The sequence below is a fragment of the Coregonus clupeaformis genome, chromosome 6 (assembly GCF_020615455.1).
Source record: "Coregonus clupeaformis isolate EN_2021a chromosome 6, ASM2061545v1, whole genome shotgun sequence".
In the NCBI taxonomy this organism is placed as follows: Eukaryota; Metazoa; Chordata; class Actinopteri; order Salmoniformes; family Salmonidae; genus Coregonus; species Coregonus clupeaformis.
This window is the reverse complement of record NC_059197.1, coordinates 17,147,279-17,167,451: the sequence shown is the minus strand read 5'-3', so window position 1 is coordinate 17,167,451 and position 20,173 is coordinate 17,147,279. Positions and strand designations below refer to the sequence as shown.

At 45.4% G+C, this 20,173-nt stretch overlaps 1 protein-coding gene and 1 pseudogene across 1 annotated transcript; one reads left to right on the top strand and one right to left on the bottom strand.

Annotated features, from left to right (window-relative positions):
* Nucleotides 1-1,003: 1,003 nt before the first annotated feature.
* LOC121568349 (major histocompatibility complex class I-related gene protein-like) lies at nt 1,004-3,761 on the bottom strand. Its single transcript, XM_041878901.2, has 5 exons — nt 3,582-3,761; nt 3,184-3,450; nt 2,618-2,905; nt 2,193-2,480; nt 1,004-1,987 (listed from the first exon to the last, which is right to left on the bottom strand). The coding sequence occupies exons 1-5, from the start codon at nt 3,634-3,636 to the stop codon at nt 1,863-1,865; spliced, it is 1,023 nt and encodes a 340-aa protein (XP_041734835.2). The 5' UTR covers nt 3,637-3,761; the 3' UTR covers nt 1,004-1,862.
* Nucleotides 3,762-6,894: 3,133 nt separating this feature from the next.
* On the top strand, nt 6,895-19,795 carry LOC121568118 (annotated as a pseudogene).
* Nucleotides 19,796-20,173: the final 378 nt, after the last annotated feature.

Below are 20,173 nucleotides of genomic sequence, written 5' to 3'. Positions count from 1 at the left end.
ATACATTTTTATTTTATTTTTTATTCGTCACATGCTTTGTAAACAACAGGTGTAGACTTACAGTGAAATGCTTACTTACTGTACTGGCCACGCACGCCTCCAACTCAATCATCAAGTTTGCAGATGACAACAGTGGTAGGCCTGACTACCAACAATGGTGAGACAACCTATAGGGAGGAGGTGGCCCTGGAGGAGTGGTGCCAGGAAAATAACCTCTCCTTCAACGTCAACAAAACGAAGGAGCTGATTGTGGACTTCAGGAAACAGCAGAGGGAGCACGCCCCTATCCACATCGACGGGACCGCAGTGGAGAAGGTGAAAAGCTTCAAGTTCCTCGGCGTACACATTACTGACAATCTGAAATGGTCCACCCACACAGACAGTGTGGTGAAGAATACGCAACAGAGCCTCTTCAACCTCAGGAGGTGGAAGAAATTCGGCTTCGCCCCTAAGACCCTCACAAACTTTTACAGATGCACAATTGAGAGCATCCTGTTGGGCTGTATCACCGCCTGTTACGGCAACTGCATCGCCCACAACCGCAGGGCTCTCCAGAGGGTGGTGAAGTCTGCCCAACGCATCACCGGTGGGCACACTGCCTGCCTTCCAGGACACCTACAACACCCGTTGTCACAGGAAGGCCATCATACTGTTAAATAGCCATCACTAGCCGGCTACCACCCGGTTACTCAACCCTGCACCTTAGAGGCTGCTGCCCTATATACATAGACATGGAATCACTGGTCACTTTAATAATGGAACACTAGCCACTTTAATAATGTTTACATACTGCTTTACTCATTTCATATGTATATACTATATTATATTCTACTGTATTTTAGTCAATGTCACTCCGACATTGCTCGTCCTAATATTTATATATTTCTGAGTTCCATTCTTTTACATTTAGATTTGTGTGTATTGTTGTGAATTGTTAGATACTACTGCACTGTTGGAGCTAGGAACACAAGCATTTCGCTACACCACCAACAACATCTGCTAAATATGTGTATGTGACCAATAACATTTGATTTGATTTGATGTGGTACCAGTAAAAGACACCAAACTCAAGCAACCACTGGAAATGGAACCACTGGAAACCACTCAACCTACCACTGGAAATGCCTTTCACAAGACACACAGGACATAGATGATTGTGGCCCAGTGCAGGTTAAACACTTCTCGTGCACAAACATAAACATTTCATTTTGTGGAATAACTTAACAAAATACATCATGGGCCACGAAGTACAGTTTTATTCAATTTCTCATATGAAAACCACTGTAGCTGGAAACTATACACTGGAAATCAGATAATAATGAACAAGTTGTAGGCCTACATGTGATTTATTTTTATTGACAATGTGCCATACAAATTCTTATCCACATCATATTTGCTTGAAATATTGTTGCTTGTTTTTTTATGTTCTGTCTATAAAGCTATGAATGTTGATGTACATATTGTTGTTCTGATCAATGCTTCATATGATAAAAGTATTAATTACCATACTGAGAATTCCCAAGCCAGCTCCCAAACCTAACATCTAAAATAGAACACCTAAAAATAAAACCTGACATCCTTGTTGGTTTAAATTTAGACTAAACCAATATTTCAACACAGCATAGTTCAGTACGTCAGTTTTCCACAGTACTCATCCTATCTGAAAGTGTATGACATGTTTCTGACAAGTCTCTGCTTTAAATCTCCCTGTCTTGTCATAGGCTGAGGATAGAAGCTACGTCAACCAAGACACTATTTATAGCAACGGAGCAACTTTCTCTCAGTTGGAGCAAAAACAGTGACGTGTGCCTGCAGTTCCTGGTAAGTGGTGGACTGGGTCATGCCGTGGTCAGACTTGGAAGTCACAGTGGAGGTCTCTCTGACTGCTCCTCCTCTCTTCTACAACAGACCAACAACGTCAGAAACAATAGACAGCCAATCACTGTTAAGATACTGGCCCTCCAGTAGCTGGACCGGGTCTTGGGAACTGTGGACATAGATATAAAGAGAAAACAGGTCATTTCAAAGTGTTGGTCATTTCAAAGTGACGTCCTAAATAATCATTTTACCCTGAGGTGAGCGTAGGTTACACTTTTATATAGGATATTCCTCGTAGGTAACAGTCCATTCCTTACTCAACAAACAAATGGAAAGATAACACAAAGGCATGTTCCCCAGTACCGGTGCCTTACCCCAGTTTACTGTGATGTTCCCCGCTACACTGCTGTGGAGCACCAGGCAGCTGTAGTGTTGGGTGTACTGGGCTCCCTGTGGGAGAGTCAGGCTTTTCCTCAGCTGGTACGAACCATCTCCGTTGGGCAGCACCTCCCCACTGCTCACCCCGTCCACCAGGGGAAGCCCCTCTGCCCCCAGCCATTCCACCTGCACCGCCCGAGGGTAGAACCCTGTCACATGACACGTGACCTCCACCTTGGAGGGTATCCGTAGGCCTCTGCTCTCAATAACACCCACCTCAGGGACTGAGAGAAGACCAGGTGTGATCAAGCCACCTCAACGTTCATTGTGTTGTCAACACTGTCTCTACCACTGACACATTGACCGCTGACATAATTAGCATTTGAAGAATACTATACTGTCTGACTGTATGTCTGTCTACCTTTTTTGTCGTGGATCCAAGGTGCGTACTTCAAAATGGTCTTTAGCCTTTCGATGCACTCATAGTTGTAGTAGTAGTAAAGGTTCTCCAGATCAAATGCTCTGTTGGCTCTGCACTTCACCAAGTGGACAGCTTGAGGGACTGCAGCCGCCCAGGTCCTGGCTGGGATGTCAAAGGTCACAAAGTCCTTCCCGTTGTAGCCATGGCTGACAGAGGTGTGCATTGTACCATCAGGGTTCAGTTGGCAGTAGCCGTGAGTTTGGTAAAGCCGAGCCTGAGGAGGGGAAGCTTCAGGAAATAGAATAAGTATCATCTTTGTGGAGTTCAGGAGTGTATGCTAAGGTGTAAATCAAATCAAATCAAATCAAATCAAATTTTATTGGTCACATGCGCCGAATACAACAGGTGCAGACATTACAGTGAAATGCTTACTTGTAAGTACGGTTTATTAGGTTTCTATGAAATTGAAAGAATAGAGATTTAAAAAATTGTGATTTTGTAAATAAATAGATTATAATCATTCTAATATAATGGATATACAAATGCATTGAGTTGACAGCACTCACCTGTAAGGTTATCATGCTGCCCAATCGTATTCAAGGTGGTAACCAAAAACCTGCGAATCATTCTGGAGACGAAGTTCATTCCCCTCCAATGAGAGGGACCCTCGTTGCTGCTGAGCCAATCAGGTATTGGGGCATCAGCGTCCATGTGCATGGTGTTACTGTCATACTGGAGGATGGTTCTGTCATCTACACTCCACGACCCCATGAACTCTGGCAGACCTGCTACACCCTCTGACCCTATGTGATGTAGGTGGAGGACCTGAGCATCTGCAAAACAACACAACATGCAGAGATAATATTTAATTTCAAATATTTATGCAAAGATATGGTTAATATGATTAATATACAGTAAATAGGTAAAGAATATCTGTCATGTAAATGTCCTTAAGTACACTCACCTGCATATAGTATGGTATGGCTGCAAAGCAGAGCCCAAATCAAGATACACTTCATCTCAAGATGGATGTGTAAACCTTGAGTGTGAAGAGATTAGGTTCTATTCACACTTTTGTTTCTGTGGGTTTGTTGTCACAGCCTGATTACCTTGCTGTACAACACACGGATTGGTCTCTTGCAAAGATTGCATCACAGACACAGAGTGGCATGTCAGTTTACCTAATACACGTACAGCAGACAGGTTTAACAAGTTAGGAATGTCACCTTCATTTCTGTCAGGAATCATGCTCGCACTGTTAAACATAACCAATAGCAAAAAACAAAGCCCTTTTGTTTTCAATGACATTTAACTTTATCAGTGCAAGGAGATGGAATTCAATTCCTCCCTATTTGTACATTTGATTGTTTTGAAGCCTAAGTAGATTATGTAGGTTAATAATAACTCATCATGCTAACTTATTACATTTACATTTTCGTCATTTAGCAAACGCTCTTATCCAGAGCGACTTACAAATTGGTGCATTCACCTTATGATAGCCAGTGGGACAACCACTTTACAATATTATTATTATTATTTATTTTTTATTTTATTTTTTCTTTGGGGTGGGGAAAGGAGGGGGTAGAAGGATTACTTTATCCTATCCCAGGTATTCCTTAAAGAGGTGGGGTTTCAAGTGTCTCCGGAAGGTGGTGAGTGACTCCGCTGTCCTGGCGTCGTGAGGGAGCTTGTTCCACCATTGGGGTGCCAGAGCAGTGAACAGTTTTGACTGGGCTGAGCGGGAACTGTGCTTCCGCAGAGGTAGGGGGACCAGCAGGCCAGAGGTGGATGAACGCAATGCCCTCGTTTGGGTGTAGGGACTGATCAGAGCCTGAAGGTACGGAGGTGCCGTTCCCCTCACAGCTCCGTAGGCAAGCACCATGGTCTTGTAGCAGATGCTGGCTTCAACTGGAAGCCAGTGGAGTGTGCGGAGGAGCGGGGTGACGTGAGAGAACTTGGGAAGGTTGAACACCAGACGGGCTGCGGCGTTCTGGATGAGTTGTAGGGGTTTAATGGCACAGGCAGGGAGCCCAGCCAACAGCGAGTTGCAGTAATTCAGACGGGAGATGACAAGTGCCTGGATTAGGACCTGTGCCGCTTCCTGTGTAAGGCAGGGTCGTACTCTGCGAATGTTGTAGAGCATGAACCTACAGAATCGGGTCACCGCCTTGATGTTAGCGGAGAACGACAGGGTGTTGTCCAGGGTCACGCCAAGGCTCTTTGCACTCTGGGAGGAGGAGTTGTCAACCGTGATGGCGAGATCATGGAACGGGCAGTCCTTCCCCAGGAGGAAGAGTAGCTCCATCTTGCCGAGGTTCAGCTTGAGGTGGTGATCCGTCATCCAAACTGATATGTCTGCCAGACATGCAGAGATGCGATTCGCCACCTGGTTATCAGAAGGGGGAAAGGAGAAGATTAATTGTGTGTCGTCTGTGTAGCAATGATAGGAGAGGCCATGTGAGGATATGACAGAGCCAAGTGACTTGGTCTATAGCGAGAATAGGAGAGGGCCTAGAACTGAGCCCTGGGGGACACCAGTGGTGAGAGCACGTGGTGCGGAGACAGGTTCTCGCCACGCCACCTGGTAGGAGCGACCTGTCAGGTAGGACGCAATCCAAGAGTGAGCCGCGCCGGAGATGCGCAACTTGGAGAGGGTGGAGAGGAGGATCTGATGGTTCACAGTATCAAAGGCAGCAGATAGATCTAGAAGGACGAGAGCAGAGGAGAGAGAGTTAGCTTTAGCAGTGCGGAGAGCCTCCGTGACACAGAGAAGAGCAGTCTCAGTTGAATGACCAGTCTTGAAACCTGACTGGTTTGGATCAAGAAGGTCATTCTGAGAGAGATAGCAAGAGAGTTGGCTAAAGACGGCACGCTCAAGAGTTTTGGAGAGAAAAGAAAGAAGGGATACTGGTCTGTAGTTGTTGACATCGGAGGGATCGAGTGTAGGTTTTTTGAGAAGGGGTGCAACTCTCGCTCTCTTGAAGACGGAAGGGACATAGCCAGCGGTCAAGGATGAGTTGATGAGCGAGGTGAGGTAAGGGAGAAGGTCTCCGGAAATGGTCTGGAGAAGAGAGGAGGGGATAGGGTCAAGAGGGCAGGTTGTTGGGCGGCCGGCCGTCACAAGTCGCAAGATTTCATCTGGAGAGAGAGGGGAGAAAGAAGTCAAAGCATAGGGTAGGGCAGTGTGAGCAGGACCAGCGGTGTCATTTGACTTAACAAACGAGAATCGGATGTCGTCAACCTTCTTTTAAAAATGGTTGACGAAGTCATCCACAGAGAGGGAGGGGGGAGGGGGAGGAGGATTCAGCAGGGAGGAGAAGGTGGCAAAGAGCTTCCTAGGGTTAGAGGCAGATGCTTGGAATTTAGAGTGGTAGAAAGTGGCTTCAGCAGCAGAAACAGAGGAAGAAAATGTAGAGAGGAGGGAGTGAAAAGATACCAGGTCCGCAGGGAGTCTAGTTTTCCTCCATTTCCGCTCGGCTGCCCGGAGCCCTGTTCTGTGAGCTCGCAATGTGTCGTCAAGCCACGGAGCAGGAGGGGAGGACCGAGCCGGCCGGGAGGATAGGGGACATAGAGAGTCAAAGGATGCAGAAATGGAGGAGAGGAGGGTTGAGGAGGCAGAATCAGGAGATTGGAGGGAGAAGGATTGAGCAGAGGGAAGAGATGATAGGATGGAAGAGGAGAGAGTAGCGGGAGAGAAAAGTAGGGGCAGAGTGAGGGGTGAACCATCCTCAGGAAAGGAACTTATCAAGGTGTCAAGCTCATTGATGAACTCTCCAAGGGAACCTGGAGGGCGATAAATGATAAGGATGTTAAGCTTGAATGGGCTAGTGACTGTGACAGCATGGAATTCAAATGAGGAGATAGACAGATGGGTCAGGGGAGAAAGAGAGAATGTCCACTTGGGAGAGATGAGGATTCCTGTGCCACCACCCCGCTGACCAGATGCTCTCGGGGTATGCGAGAACACATGGTCAGACGAGGAGAGAGCAGTAGGAGTAGCAGTGTTTTCTGTGGTAATCCATGATTCCGTCAGTGCCAAGAAGTCGAGGGACTGGAGGGTAGCATAGGCTGAGATGAACTCTGCCTTGTTGGCCGCAGAACGGCAGTTCCAGAGGCTGCCGGAGACCTGGAACTCCACGTGGGTCGTGTGTGCAGGGACCACCAGGTTAGAGTGGCAGCAGCCACGTGGTGTGAGGCGTTTGTATAGCCTGTGCTGAGAGGAGAGAACAGGGATAGACAGACACATAGTTGACAGGCTACAGAAAATGGCTACAATAATGCACTCTAGAGCCCATGTCTTTGAGTAAGGTCCTTTCAGGCCTTAGTAACTTATTGAAGGATTGCAGTTGTCCAAACTCAACGGTAGCAGTTGGAATGTGTCTGTCTGAGTCAATGAGTACATCTCAGACTCCTGCTGCTTCAGTCACACTGGCTGAACTTGGGATAGACACCAGCGTTCAGAACACAATGGACGGACAGACATATGGGAGAGATGGGACAAACGGAAAAGCCTGGAGGGCGGAGAAAGAAAGGATGATGACCTGGGTCAGAAGGAGGGATCAGCGAAGGTGAAGATGGAGGAGAGAGGTCACTGGGGCAGCAAGACAGAGTTTCTCCTGGCCGTAGCAGGGAACGTGGTGGGTCTAGGTAACGTGTGGAGGTTCCCCTACCTCTGCTACAAAAATGGTGGAGGTGTGTCCATGAAGGAGAGGGTGCCAAGGTTATTCAAATGATGATCAGCTGAACAAATGAGCAACTTAGACCATTTAAACCCCTGTTTTTAAACCTCTGTTTGTACAGAGCCAATGTGTGTGTTTCATTTAACAGACCAAGTACAGAGGTCACAAGACAAAGACAAGGTATGGGAGTATGGCATTTCTCCTCTTGTTTCTATAAGGTACTGTAATAGCTATCATTTTGTTCTCGAGTATTGATTTGGTGGTGTGTATTTCTCAGGGGCGTTCCTGGTGCCGTACCTGGTGTTTGTGGTGCCATGCGGGGTGCCCTTGTTCCTGCTGGAGATGGCCATGGGACAGTACACTCAGGAGGGGGGCATCACCTGCTGGAAGAGGCTGTGCCCACTGGCCGAGGGTGGGCACCATGGCAACACAATGACACCATGATATGAAGAGTGTTTGATCCAATATTATAAAGATTGTAAATTGTATGAGAGAGCGAGGAAAGCCATGTGTTCGTAGTATCACGAGTGAATACTAGAAGGTCAGTGTGCCAAGATAGATTGGGGGGCCACTGGTGCTAATCTTAGGAATGGTGCGTGATGAAATGTCATGACTAGTGTGCCACACGAAACCAAGGAAAGGAATGATATGGGCGTAGTTGAGTGACAAATCAATTATGGTTAGCAACTGGACAAGACAAAAGTAGACTGGAAGAGCACTATTTAGGCTGAGAGAGAGTCACATGATAAGAGGCAAAGCACGTTAATCTTATTATGTGATCCAGTACTGAATAAATGTAGAGTCAAACTTCCATCTGAGTGTCTGCTGCTTTCTCTTACATCCTGCACTTATTCATACCAGAAACTCATCATAACACACCACCACCCACTGAGGAGTCACATAGAAACAGGGCTGTAGACAGGACAGGCAGAAGGACATATGAATACATGACGCTCAAACAATTTAAATTCATCTGAATTGGAATGACGAACAGTGCAATAAGGGTGGATTTCCAATTAATCCTAAGTAATGTAATCCAAATTGAATCCAATGTCTGAATTAAAAAAAAAAAATTGACCCAAACTCCTGACTACAACTGAAAGGAAATCCCTCCCACAATAGGACATGTACTACTCTTTGTCACTGAGACATCCATGGCCTAGCTGTCTTCAGTAGAGCAGCTGTCAGCAAAGTCAATGCTTTTTGAAGAGATGGAAGATGGGTAGGACTCTCACCCTGGGATGGTGTTGGAAGGTGTCTTCTGTTTGTCTGAGCCTTGTTCCCCAACCTTTGGCAGAAAGAAAGTGTGGTAATTCACTCTTGATAAAGTTAGGGTTAGTTTAACAGCTGTCCATTTGGGACCATGCGAAAATTATCTGGTTGTACAGTCTGTCAATGTGTCCCCCCTCTCAGGTATCGGCTATGCAGGGCAGTTGATCCTCCTGTACAGCTGTATGTGTTACATCATCATCCTGGCCTGGGCTCTGTTCTACCCGGTCTCCTCCTTCAGCGCTCAGCTCCCCTGGACCAGCTGCACCAACCCCAGGAACACTGGTACGTACCCTGGGCCGGCAGCACCAACCCCTGGAACACTGGTACGTACCCTGGGCCGGCAGCACCAACCCCTGGAACACTGGTAGGTACCCTGGGCCGGCAGCACCAACCCCTGGAACACTGGTAGGTACCCTGGGCCGGCAGCACCAACCCCTGGAACACTGGTAGGTACCCTGGGCCACGTTATAGGTACTATAAATACAAAAGTATGTGGACACCCCTTCAAATTAGTGGATTTGGCTATTTCATCCACACCCATTGCTGACAGGTGTATAAAATCGAGCACACAGCCATGCAATCTCCATAAACAAGCATTGGCAGTAGAATGGCCTTACTGAAGAGCTCAGTGACTTTCAACGTGGCACCATGATAGGATGCCACCTTTCCAACAAGTCAGTTGGTCAAATTTCTGCCCTGCTAGAGCTGCCCCGGTCAACTGTAAGTGCTGTTATTGTGAAGTGGAAACGTCTAGGAGCAACAACAGCTCAGCCGCGAAGTGGTAAGCCACACAAGCTCACAGAGTGGGACCGCCGAGTGCTGAAGCGCGTAGCGTGTAAACATTGTCTGTCGTTGGTTGCAACACCCACTACTGAGTTCCAAACTGCCTCTGGAAGCAACGTCAGCACAATAACTGTTTGTGGGGAGCTTCATGAAATGGTTTCCATGGCCAAGCAGCCGCACACAAGCCTAAGATCACCATGCGCAATGCCAATCGTCGTCTGGAGTGGTGTAAAGCTCGCCACCATTGGACTCTGGAGCAGTGGAAACGCATTATCTGGAGTGATGAATCACGCTTCACCATCTGGCAGTCCGACGGACTAATCTGGGTTTGGCGGATGCCAGGAGAACGCTACCTGGCCGAATGCATAGTGCCAACTGTAAAGTTTGGTGGAATAGGAATAATGGTCTGGCACTGTTTTTCATGGTTCGGGCTAGGCCCCTTAGTTTTAGTGAAGGGAAATCTTAATGCTACAGCATACAATGACATTCTAGACAATTCTGTGCTTCCAACTTTGTGGTAACCGTTTAGGGAAGGTCCTTTCCTGTTTCAGCATGACAATGCCCTCGTGCACAAAGCAAGGGCCATACAGAAATGATTTGTCGACATCGGTGTGGAAGAACTTCACTGGCCTGCACAGAGCCCTGACTTCAACCCAATTGAACACCTTTGGGATGAATTGGAACGCCGACTGCGAGCCAGGCCTAATTGTCCCCGACCTCACTAATGCTCTTGTGGCTGAATGGAAGCAAGTCCCTGCAGCAATGTTCCAACATCTAGTGGAAAGTCTTCCCAGAAGAGTGGAGGCTGTTATAGCAGCAAAGGGGGGACCAACTCCATATTAATGCCCATGATATTTGAATTAGATGTTTGATGAGAAGGTGTCCACATACTTTTGGTCATGTAGTGTATTTATTTTGACTGTTTTGTAACTTTCCCCAGGTCATTGCTGTAAATGAGAATGTATTCTCAGTCAACTCAAGTGGTAAAATAAGGAATACAAACAAAATTAATATAAAGGGTGTTCTTTACCATAAGAATTGTTAGAGCAAGTTGTAATTGTGAACATTATGTTCTCTCTACCCCATTAGATGACTGTGTTACTTCTCCTCTCAAACCAGACAGATGAAATCAACATCTGCAGCCACTGAATTCTGGGACTAGGTTTACGGATTCAACATACCTTGATCTTCCAGTTGGCCACAACATTAAAGACAATGTCAGTTTGTCTACAATCTCCACCAGTCTCTTTCTCTAGGCTGCATGTGCTGGTAATCTGGGGAGTATAGGGGAGGTGGGCAGTGTCAAGTGGGAGGTGCTGCTGTGTCTCACCCCTCTCTCTGTCTCACCCCTCTCTCGCCTCTCTCTCCCTCTCCCTGTCCCACCCCTCTCTCTGTCTCACCTCTCTCTCCTCTGTCTGTCTCTCCTTTGTCTCTCCCCGCTCTCTCACCCCACTCTGTCTCTCTCCCCTCTCTGTCTCTCACCCCTCTCTGTCTCTCACCCCTCTCAGTCTCTCACCTCTCTCTGTGTCTCTCCCCTCTCTGTCTCTCAACCCTCTCTGTCTCACCACTCTCTGTCTTTCTCCCCTCTCTGTCTCTCATCCCTCTCTGTCTCTCAACCCCCTCTGTCTCTCAACCCTCTCTGTCTCACCCCCCTCTGTCTCACACCCCTCTCTGTCTCTCAACCCTCTCTGTCTCTCAACCCTCTCTGTCTCACCCCTCTCTGTCTTTCTCCCCTCTCTGTCTCTCTCCCCTCTCTGTGTCTCTCCCCTCTCTGTGTCTCACCCCTATCTGTGTCTCTCCCCTCTCTGTCTCTCCCCTCTCTGTGTCTCCCCTCTCTGTGTCTCTCCCCTCTCTGTCTCTCCCCTCTCTGTCTCACCCCTCACTCTCTCTCCCCTCTATGTCTCTCCCCTCTCTGTCTCTTCCCTCTCTGCGTCTCACCCCTCACTGTCTCACCCCTCACTGTCTCTCCCCTCTCTGTCTCTCTCCCCTCTCTGTCTCTCCCCTCTATGTCTCACCCCTCACTGTCTCTCCCCTCTCTGTCTCTCTCCCCTCTCTGTCTCTCACCCCCTCTGTGTCTCACCCCTCTCTGTCTCTCACCCCTCTCTGTCTCTCACCCCTCTCTGTCTCTCACCCCTCTCTGTCTCTCCCCTCTCTGTCTTTCACCCCTCTCTGTCTCACCCCTCTCTGTCTCTCTCCCCTCTCTGTCTTTCTCCCCTCTCTGTCTTTCTCCCCTCTCTGTCTTTCTCCCCTCTCTGTCTTTCTCCCCTCTCTGTATCTCACCCCTCACTGTCTCTCCCCCCTCTGTCTCTCCCCTCTCTGTCTCTCTCCCCTCTCTGTCTCTCACCCCTCTCTGTCTCTCACCCCTCTCTGTCTCTCACCCCTCTCTCTCTCACCCCTCTCTGTCTTTCTCCCATCTCTGTGTCTCTCCCCTCTCTGTCTCTCACCCCTCTCTGTGTCTCTCCTCTCTCTGTCTCTTACCCTCACTCTCTCTCCCCTCTCTCTGTGTCTCTCCCCTCTCTGTCTCTCCCCTCTCTGTGTCTCTCCCCTCTCTGTCTCTCTCCCCTCTCTGTCTCTCTCCCCTCTCTGTCTCTCACCCCTCTGTGTCTCACCCCTCTGTGTCTCACACCTCTCTGTCTCTCACACCTCTCTGTCTCTCACACCTCTCTGTCTCTCACACCTCTCTGTCTCTCACTCCTCTCTGTCTTTCTCCCCTCTCTGTGTCTCTCCCCTCTCTGTCTCTCCCCCCTCTCTGTCTCTCCCCTCTCTGTCTCTCACCCCTCTGTGTCTCACCCCTCTCTGTCTCTCACCCTTCTCTGTCTCTCACACCTCTCTATCTCTCACACCTCTCTGTCTCTCACCCCTCTCTGTCTCTCTCCCCTCTCTGTCTCTCCCCTCTCTCTCTCTCTCCCCTCTCTGTGTTTCTCCCCTCTCTCTGTCTCACCCCTCTCTGTCTCCCCCCTCTGTCTCTCTCCTCTCTGCGTCTCTCCCCTCTCTGCGTCTCCAAAGAATAAACACCAGCCTCTCCCGGGACTGTGCCCTGCGACCCAATGTACACCTGGCCCACCATCCCACCCTCGATCTGGACTGTCTCTATGACCATGTTTACCCACACCTGGAGGAGCCACAGCCCGGCAGGCAGAGCTATGCACAGGCTGTGAGAGGAGCAACTGGCCCAGCCCCCACCAAAGAAATTAGTGACATTAAACAAATGCAAAATGTGATAGGCCGAGGGTCATGGTAAGATGAGCACAAGAACTCCACCATCCTCACACTACATCCACCCAAGTGGCATGACACAAATGCTATCTTAAATGATAAACTAATCACATTTGCATATTAAGAGTTTAGGTTAATTGAAAAATCATATTTTAATAGTTATTGTTGGATTGTGAGTGTTTATCTAATTTTGAAGGTAAAGAAAAAACAGTTATGAAATCTTTTTACGTTGCATGTTGGAATTTATAAGGTTTGAAGTCCTCTGCTTTTGGGCTAAAGAGCAGAAACCCAGACTTCCTGAAAGAAATGTATGATGTTGATATTGTAGTACTACAGGAAACATGGTGCAGAAGTGATGTTTCCACTAGCTGTCCACTAGATTATAGGGAGATAATCGTACCATCCACCAAATTAAAAGGAATCACACAGGGCAGAGACTCAGGGGGAATGCTAATATGGTCTAAATCTGAACTAACTCATTCAATCGAATTGATCAAAACAGGAGAATTCTTTATCTGGTTATTTTAAGGCTATTTTAACAGATAGAAACGTCTTCCTCTGTGCCACATACATTCCCCCCTCAGAGTCACCCTACTTCAATGAAGAGAGTTTCTCCATTCTAGAGGGGGAGATTAGTCACTTTCAGGCCCAAGGCAATGTACTGGTCTGTGGAGACCTGAATGCTACAACAGCAGAAGAACTAGACACTTTTAACAGTCATGGGGACAAACACCTACCGGGAAGCAACAACATTTCCCTCCCCACATACCCCCCAGAAACAACAATGACAAAGTGAAAAACAAAAATGGAGTACAGCTCCTGAAGCTCTGTCGAACACTGGGTCTGTACATAGTCAATGATAGGCTAAGAGGGGACTCTTTTGGTAGGTACACCTACAGCTCATCCCTTGGCAGCAGTACCGTAGACTACTTAATCACCGACCTCAACCCAGAGTCTCTCGGAGCCTTCACAGTCAGCCCACTAACACCTCTCTCAGACCACAGTAAAATCACAATGTATCTGAGAAGAGCAGAACCCAACCATGAGGCATCACGGCCCAATAAATTACATGGTACTAAACAGGCCTATAGATGGAGTGCAAACAGTACAGAAATCTACCAAAAAGCAATTAGTAGCCAAAAAATACAATCTCTCCTTGATAACTTTTTAGCCTTAACATTGTCCTACAGCAATGAAGGTGTAAATTTGGCCGTTTGGAACATAAACTTTATTTTTGACAAATTAGTCTCCTTGGCTAATCTAAATCTAAAGAAACATAAGAGCAAACCAAAAAGAATAGATAATGAAAAATGGTTTGATAATGATTGCAAAAATCTAAGAATGCCATTGAGAAATTTATCTAATCAAAAACACAGAGACCCAGACAACAAAAATATGCCTTCAATATGGGGAAACACTGAAGCAATACAAACACACCCTAAGAACAAAAAAGGAACAGCACATTAGAAATCAGCTGGATGTAATTGAGGAATGCATAGAATCAAACCACTTCTGGGAGAATTTGAATAAATTAAACAAACCTCATCATGAGGAATTGGCCATCCAAAATGGGGATATGTGGAGAAATCACTTTGCAAACCTCTACAGCAATATAACAAAGAGCCCAGAACAATAAGATATACAAGAATAATTACAAATCCTTGAATCAGCAGTCAAAGACTATCAGAATCCTGTGGATACCCCAAATACAGAACAAGAATAATTGGAAAAACTATGCTCCTGTGGTGCTGATGGTATTTTAAATGAAATGATCAAATATACAGACACAAATTCAAATTGGCTATACCCAAACTCTTCAACATTATCCTCACTGCATGTATTTTCCCTGATATTTGGAACCAAGGATTGAGCACACCAATCTATAAAAATGGAGACAAATTTGACCCAAATAATTACAGGAATTTGCGTTAACACCAACTTGGGGAAAATTCTCTGCAGTATCATAAATAGTATTTCCTTGATGAACACAACATCCTAATCAGAAGCCAGATTGGATTTTTTAAAATTATTGTACAACAGATCATATTTAGACCCTCCACACTCTAATTGACAAACAAGTAAACCAAAACATAGGCAAAATCTACTCGTGTTTGTAGACTTCAATAAAGCATTTGATTCAATTTGGCACAAAGGTATTTTTTTATAAACTAATAGAAAGTGGTATTAGAGGGAAAACATATGATGTTATTAAATCAATGTACACTAAAAACAAATGTGCGGTTAAAATTGGAAACAAACTAACAGACTTCTTCTCTCAGGGACGTGGAGTGAAACAGGGCTGCCCAATAAGTACAACACTATTTAACATCTACATTAATGAATTGGAAAAAACATTAGAAGAATCGGCAGCACCTGGTCTCACCCTACACAACACTGAAATCAAGTGTATGATGTATGCAGATGACCTGGTGCTACTGTTTCCCACTAAGGAGCGGTTACAGCAGCATCTAGATCATCTGCACAGGTTCTGTCAGACCTGGGCTCTGACCGTTAATAAAAAATATATATATATAATGTTATTCCAAAAAAGGTCAGGAAATCAGGATGACAAATATAAATTCTATTTGGACACAGTTCTATTAGAACACACCAAAAACTACACGTATCTAGGACTAAATATCAGCAACACAGGTAGCTTTCACATGGCTGTGAATGAGCTGAGAGACAATGCAAAAAGATAATTCTATGCCATTAAAAGGAACATTAAAATCAAAATTCCAATTAGAATCTGGCTAAAACATTTCCTATCAGTTATAGAACCAATTGCTCTATATGGCAGCGAAGTATGGGGTCCGCTCTCTAATAATGAATTTACCAAATGGGACAAACATCCAATCGAAATACTGCATGCAGAGTTTTGCAGGACTGTATTGCAAGTGCAAAGAAAAACTCAAAATAACGCATGTAGAGCAGAATTGGACCAATACCCCCTCCTTATTCGAATAGAAAAAAGAGCCATCAAATTTTACAACCATCTAAAAACAAGTGACCCCAAAACATACCATCACACAGCCAGCTGGTTCTGAGACTCAGTTCACTAACCCAAACCAACCTCATAGAGCCTCAGGACAGCACTCAGAAAATCTGGCCCAACCAAATTATCACAAAGCAAAAAGAAAAATATATCACCTATTGGAAAGACACCACAAAAAATGAAAGTAAACTGGCTATAGAGACCGGTCGTCACAGGCGAACCTGGCTGCCCAGAGAGGACAGGCTGTGCTCACTCTGCTCCAGGGGAGAGGTAGAGACAGAGCTGCATTTCCTATTACACTGTGACATATACTCAGACCTAAGAGAATATTTATTTTCCAAAATTATCATTCAGTACAAAGATTTTGAAACTATAAAATATTTATTGGGTGAAAAGCCAAAATGTGCAGTTTTGGCAGCCAAATAGTTGTACTTGTCACGATCGTTGAGAGACGGGTCAGACCAAGGTGCAGCGTGCGATGTGAACATGTTCATTTAACTCAAATAAACTCATGACAAAACAACAAAACAACGTAACCCCACAGGGGGTATGAAATTTTTTAAATGTATGCACTAACTAACTGTAAGTCGCTCAGGATAAGAGCGTCTGCTAAATGACTAAAATGTAAATGTAACGTGAAGTCCAAGGCTGTACACAATACAAGCCTAACACAGGAACAAGATCCCACAACTAAGGTAGGCAAACAGGCTACTTAAGTATGATCCCCAATCAGAGACAACGAGATGTCTCTGATTGGGAATCACACCCGGCCAAACATAGAAACACAATACCTAGATCCTAAACAGAGAGATACATCACATAGATTTCCACACCCTGACTCAACATACAAGAGTTCCATACGTCAGGGCGTGACAGTCCTCCTGTCACAACCTGAGGGACAGCCAGTGAAATGTGTAATGTAATGTTAATAATATTTCCTGTTTTGTTTTGGCTTTCAAACCATGTCATGTGTCCTCTCAGTCATGTTGAGACTGGTCGACTACTATTGCTGTAATGTATTGTTATTCTCGTTAATATTGTTGTTGTAGTTAATGGTAATCCCCATTTACACTACTACTGTTACAGTGGGGGGGGAAAATATTTAGTCAGCCACCAATTGTGTAAGTTCTCCCACTTAAAAAGATGAGAGAGGCCTGTAATTTTCATCATAGGTACACGTCAACTATGACAGGCAAAATGAGATTTTCTTTCTCCAGAAAATCACATTGTAGGATTTTTTATGAATTTATTTGCAAATTATGGTGGAAAATAAGTATTTGGTCAATAACAAAAGTTTCTCAATACTTAGATATATACCCTTTGTTGGCAATGACACAGGTCAAACGTTTTCTGTAAGTCTTCACAAGGTTTTCACACACTGTTGCTGGTATTTTGGCCCATTCCTCCATGCAGATCTCCTCTAGAGCAGTGATGTTTTGGGGCTGTCGCTGGGCAACACAGACTTTCAACTCCCTCCAAAGATTTTCTATGGGGTTGAGATCTGGAGACTGGCTAGGCCACTCCAGGACCTTGAAATGCTTCTTACGAAGCCACTCCTTCGTTGCCCGGGCGGTGTGTTTGGGATCATTGTCATGCTGAAAGACCCAGCCACGTTTCATCTGTTGATGGAAGGAGGTTTTCACTCAAAATCTCACGATACATGGCCCCATTCATTCTTTCCTTTACACGGATCAGTCGTCCTGGTCCCTTTGCAGAAAAACAGCCCCAAAGCATGATGTTTCCACCCCCATGCTTCACAGTAGGTATGGTGTTCTTTGGATGCAACTCAGCATTCTTTGTCCTCCAAACACGACGAGTTGAGTTTTTACCAAAAAGTTATATTTTGGTTTCATCTGACCATATGACATTCTCCCAATCCTCTTCTGGATCATCCAAATGCACTCTAGCAAACTTCAGACGGGCCTGGACATGTACTGGCTTAAGCAGGGGGACACGTCTGGCACTGCAGGATTTGAGTCCCTGGCAGCGTAGTGTGTTACTGATGGTAGGCTTTGTTACTTTGGTCCCAGCTCTCTGCAGGTCATTCACTAGGTCCCCCCGTGTGGTTCTGGGATTTTTGCTCACCGTTCTTGTGATCATTTTCACCCCACGGGGTGAGATCTTGCGTGGAGCCCCAGATCGAGGGAGATTATCAGTGGTCTTGTATGTCTTCCATTTCCTAATAATTGCTCCCACAGTTGATTTCTTCAAACCAAGCTGCTTACCTATTGCAGATTCAGTCTTCCCAGCCTGGTGCAGGTCTACAATTTTGTTTCTGGTGTCCTTTGACAGCTCTTTGGTCTTGGCCATAGTGGAGTTTGGAGTGTGACTGTTTGAGGTTGTGGACAGGTGTCTTTTATACTGATAACAAGTTCAAACAGGTGTCATTAATACAGGTAACGAGTGGAGGACAGAGGAGCCTCTTAAAGAAGAAGTTACAGGTCTGTGAGAGCCAGAAATCTTGCTTGTTTGTAGGTGACCAAATACTTATTTTCCACCATAATTTGCAAATAAATTCATTAAAAATCCTACAATGTGATTTTCTGGAGAAAAAAAAATCTAAATTTGTCTGTCATATTTGACGTGTACCTATGATGAAAATTACAGGCCTCTCTCATCTTTTTAAGTGGGAGAACTTGCACAATTGGTGGCTGACTAAATACTTTTTTTCCCCACTGTATTATTGCTGTTGGTCCCACCATTTTTGTTATATGTATACTTTGACAATGTAAGTCATTTAACTTGCCATGTCTATAAAGTCTAATGAATTGAATTGAATTAGAGAGAGAGAAAGAGAGATAATATTGTGTTCCAGATCTCTAGCTGTGATCTACTTAAAGAGAGTGGTCGTCCTATTCACACCTCTCTTCTCCTGTCCCCAGGGTGGGATGTATGTGTTCCAGCTGTTTGACTACTACGCCTGTAACAGAACCTGTCTGCTGTTCCTCTCTGTGTTCGAGTCCCTGGCCATAGGATGGATATTTGGTGAGGCTGATATGAACTAACCTGGAATATATTTCTGTCAATGCCCTCTTTTATGTCCAATAAAAAATATGATTTATAAAAGATATATAAAACATACATATAAACAATGTGATGCCATAAAATCATATAGAAATACAAACCAGTATCATTCCACTATCAATCATATTGAGATGATAAACCTGATATCAATACAACATGCCAACATTTAGATAATGTCATTAACGTGTCTCTACCCAATCTAACCCACCAGGTGCAGAGCGTATGTATGGTGTGATAGAGGACATGACAGGGATGAGGCCTAACCCCATCTTCAAGCTCTGCTGGCTCTACATGACCCCTCTGGTTTCCCTGGTGAGTTCCAGGCTTTGATGGACAGTAATGGCTTGCAGGACTCACATTATGCAATCCTATAAAACACCAACAGGTGGCATTATTACAATGCAATAGGTTACAAATTAATCGGAGCTCAGCTGTTTCTCAGAATGGCACCTGTTGCATTTGAACTTTCACTTGCTTTACACAAGCAACTATTCACATGCTCACATCTTTGAGAGACGGAATTATGGTAGTGTTCTCAACAGCAACAAAAAGGACTGATCTGGAGTTACTTTAAATGTTAAAAGCATATCTTAATGTTGAAGAAATCCTAATTTCCTCTCGTCTCTCCCATGTGTTGTTCATCTGCTCTCTGGTGGAGTACCAGTCCCTGACCTTCAACCGCTGGTATGTGTACCCACGATGGGTGTATGTTCTGGGCTGGCTGTTGGCCCTCTCCTCCATCCTCCTGGTCCCCAGGTGGGCCCTGATGCAGATCTGCACTGGAACAGGCAGTCTTAGAGAAGTGAGAGTGTGACTGACCTGTGACCGGCGTTCAAACCCGGGTTTCCTTCATGGATTGGTCATAGGATAATTATGTTTAAACGATCAAATTGGAGGAATTATAGATCTCAAATTATTTTTCAAAACTGAGTGGGTAGGTATCATTTAATCACAGCAAAATGACCATAAAGTATTGAAGAAACCAACTCACTCACTTAAAGAAACAATGAAGTTTAAATCATTAACCATTAAAGTTGACATGTTGACGTGCTGACTTTCCCCTCATCTCCCCAGCGTTTCCTCCACCTGTGTCGGCCGGACCATGACCACCCATTGACCCGGAAGAGAAAGGCTGAGCTGGAGCACATGACCTCTGGAGCAGAGACGGAGGTACTCATGACCGCAGCAAGGGAAACCACAGACAAATGAACTGACACCCGCCTAGAAAAGCTTCTGTGTCAAAGTTCTTCATATACTGAACGTTTATCTTAACACAACACCTAGCTGAACTCTTGTATCTTTACCAACACGTTGAGAGAAGACCATTGATAATGAACAATGGTGCACGTTTCAATACAGTGTCGTCATGTTCCATATTTGAACAGTGTGTTGCCACCATACATTTGTAAGGACATAGCCCAAGCACAGAGCGAGCGACCTTGAGACACTGCAGATTGTCATTAATACAGTACAAAACAAAACACAATGTCCTTTCAACTGTCCCCACTCAAGGCTTAACATGGGTTACTGGCAGCTCGTGACGTACCTTTCTGAAGTCACTCCAGTTTACCTGGAAGCAGTTGTAGT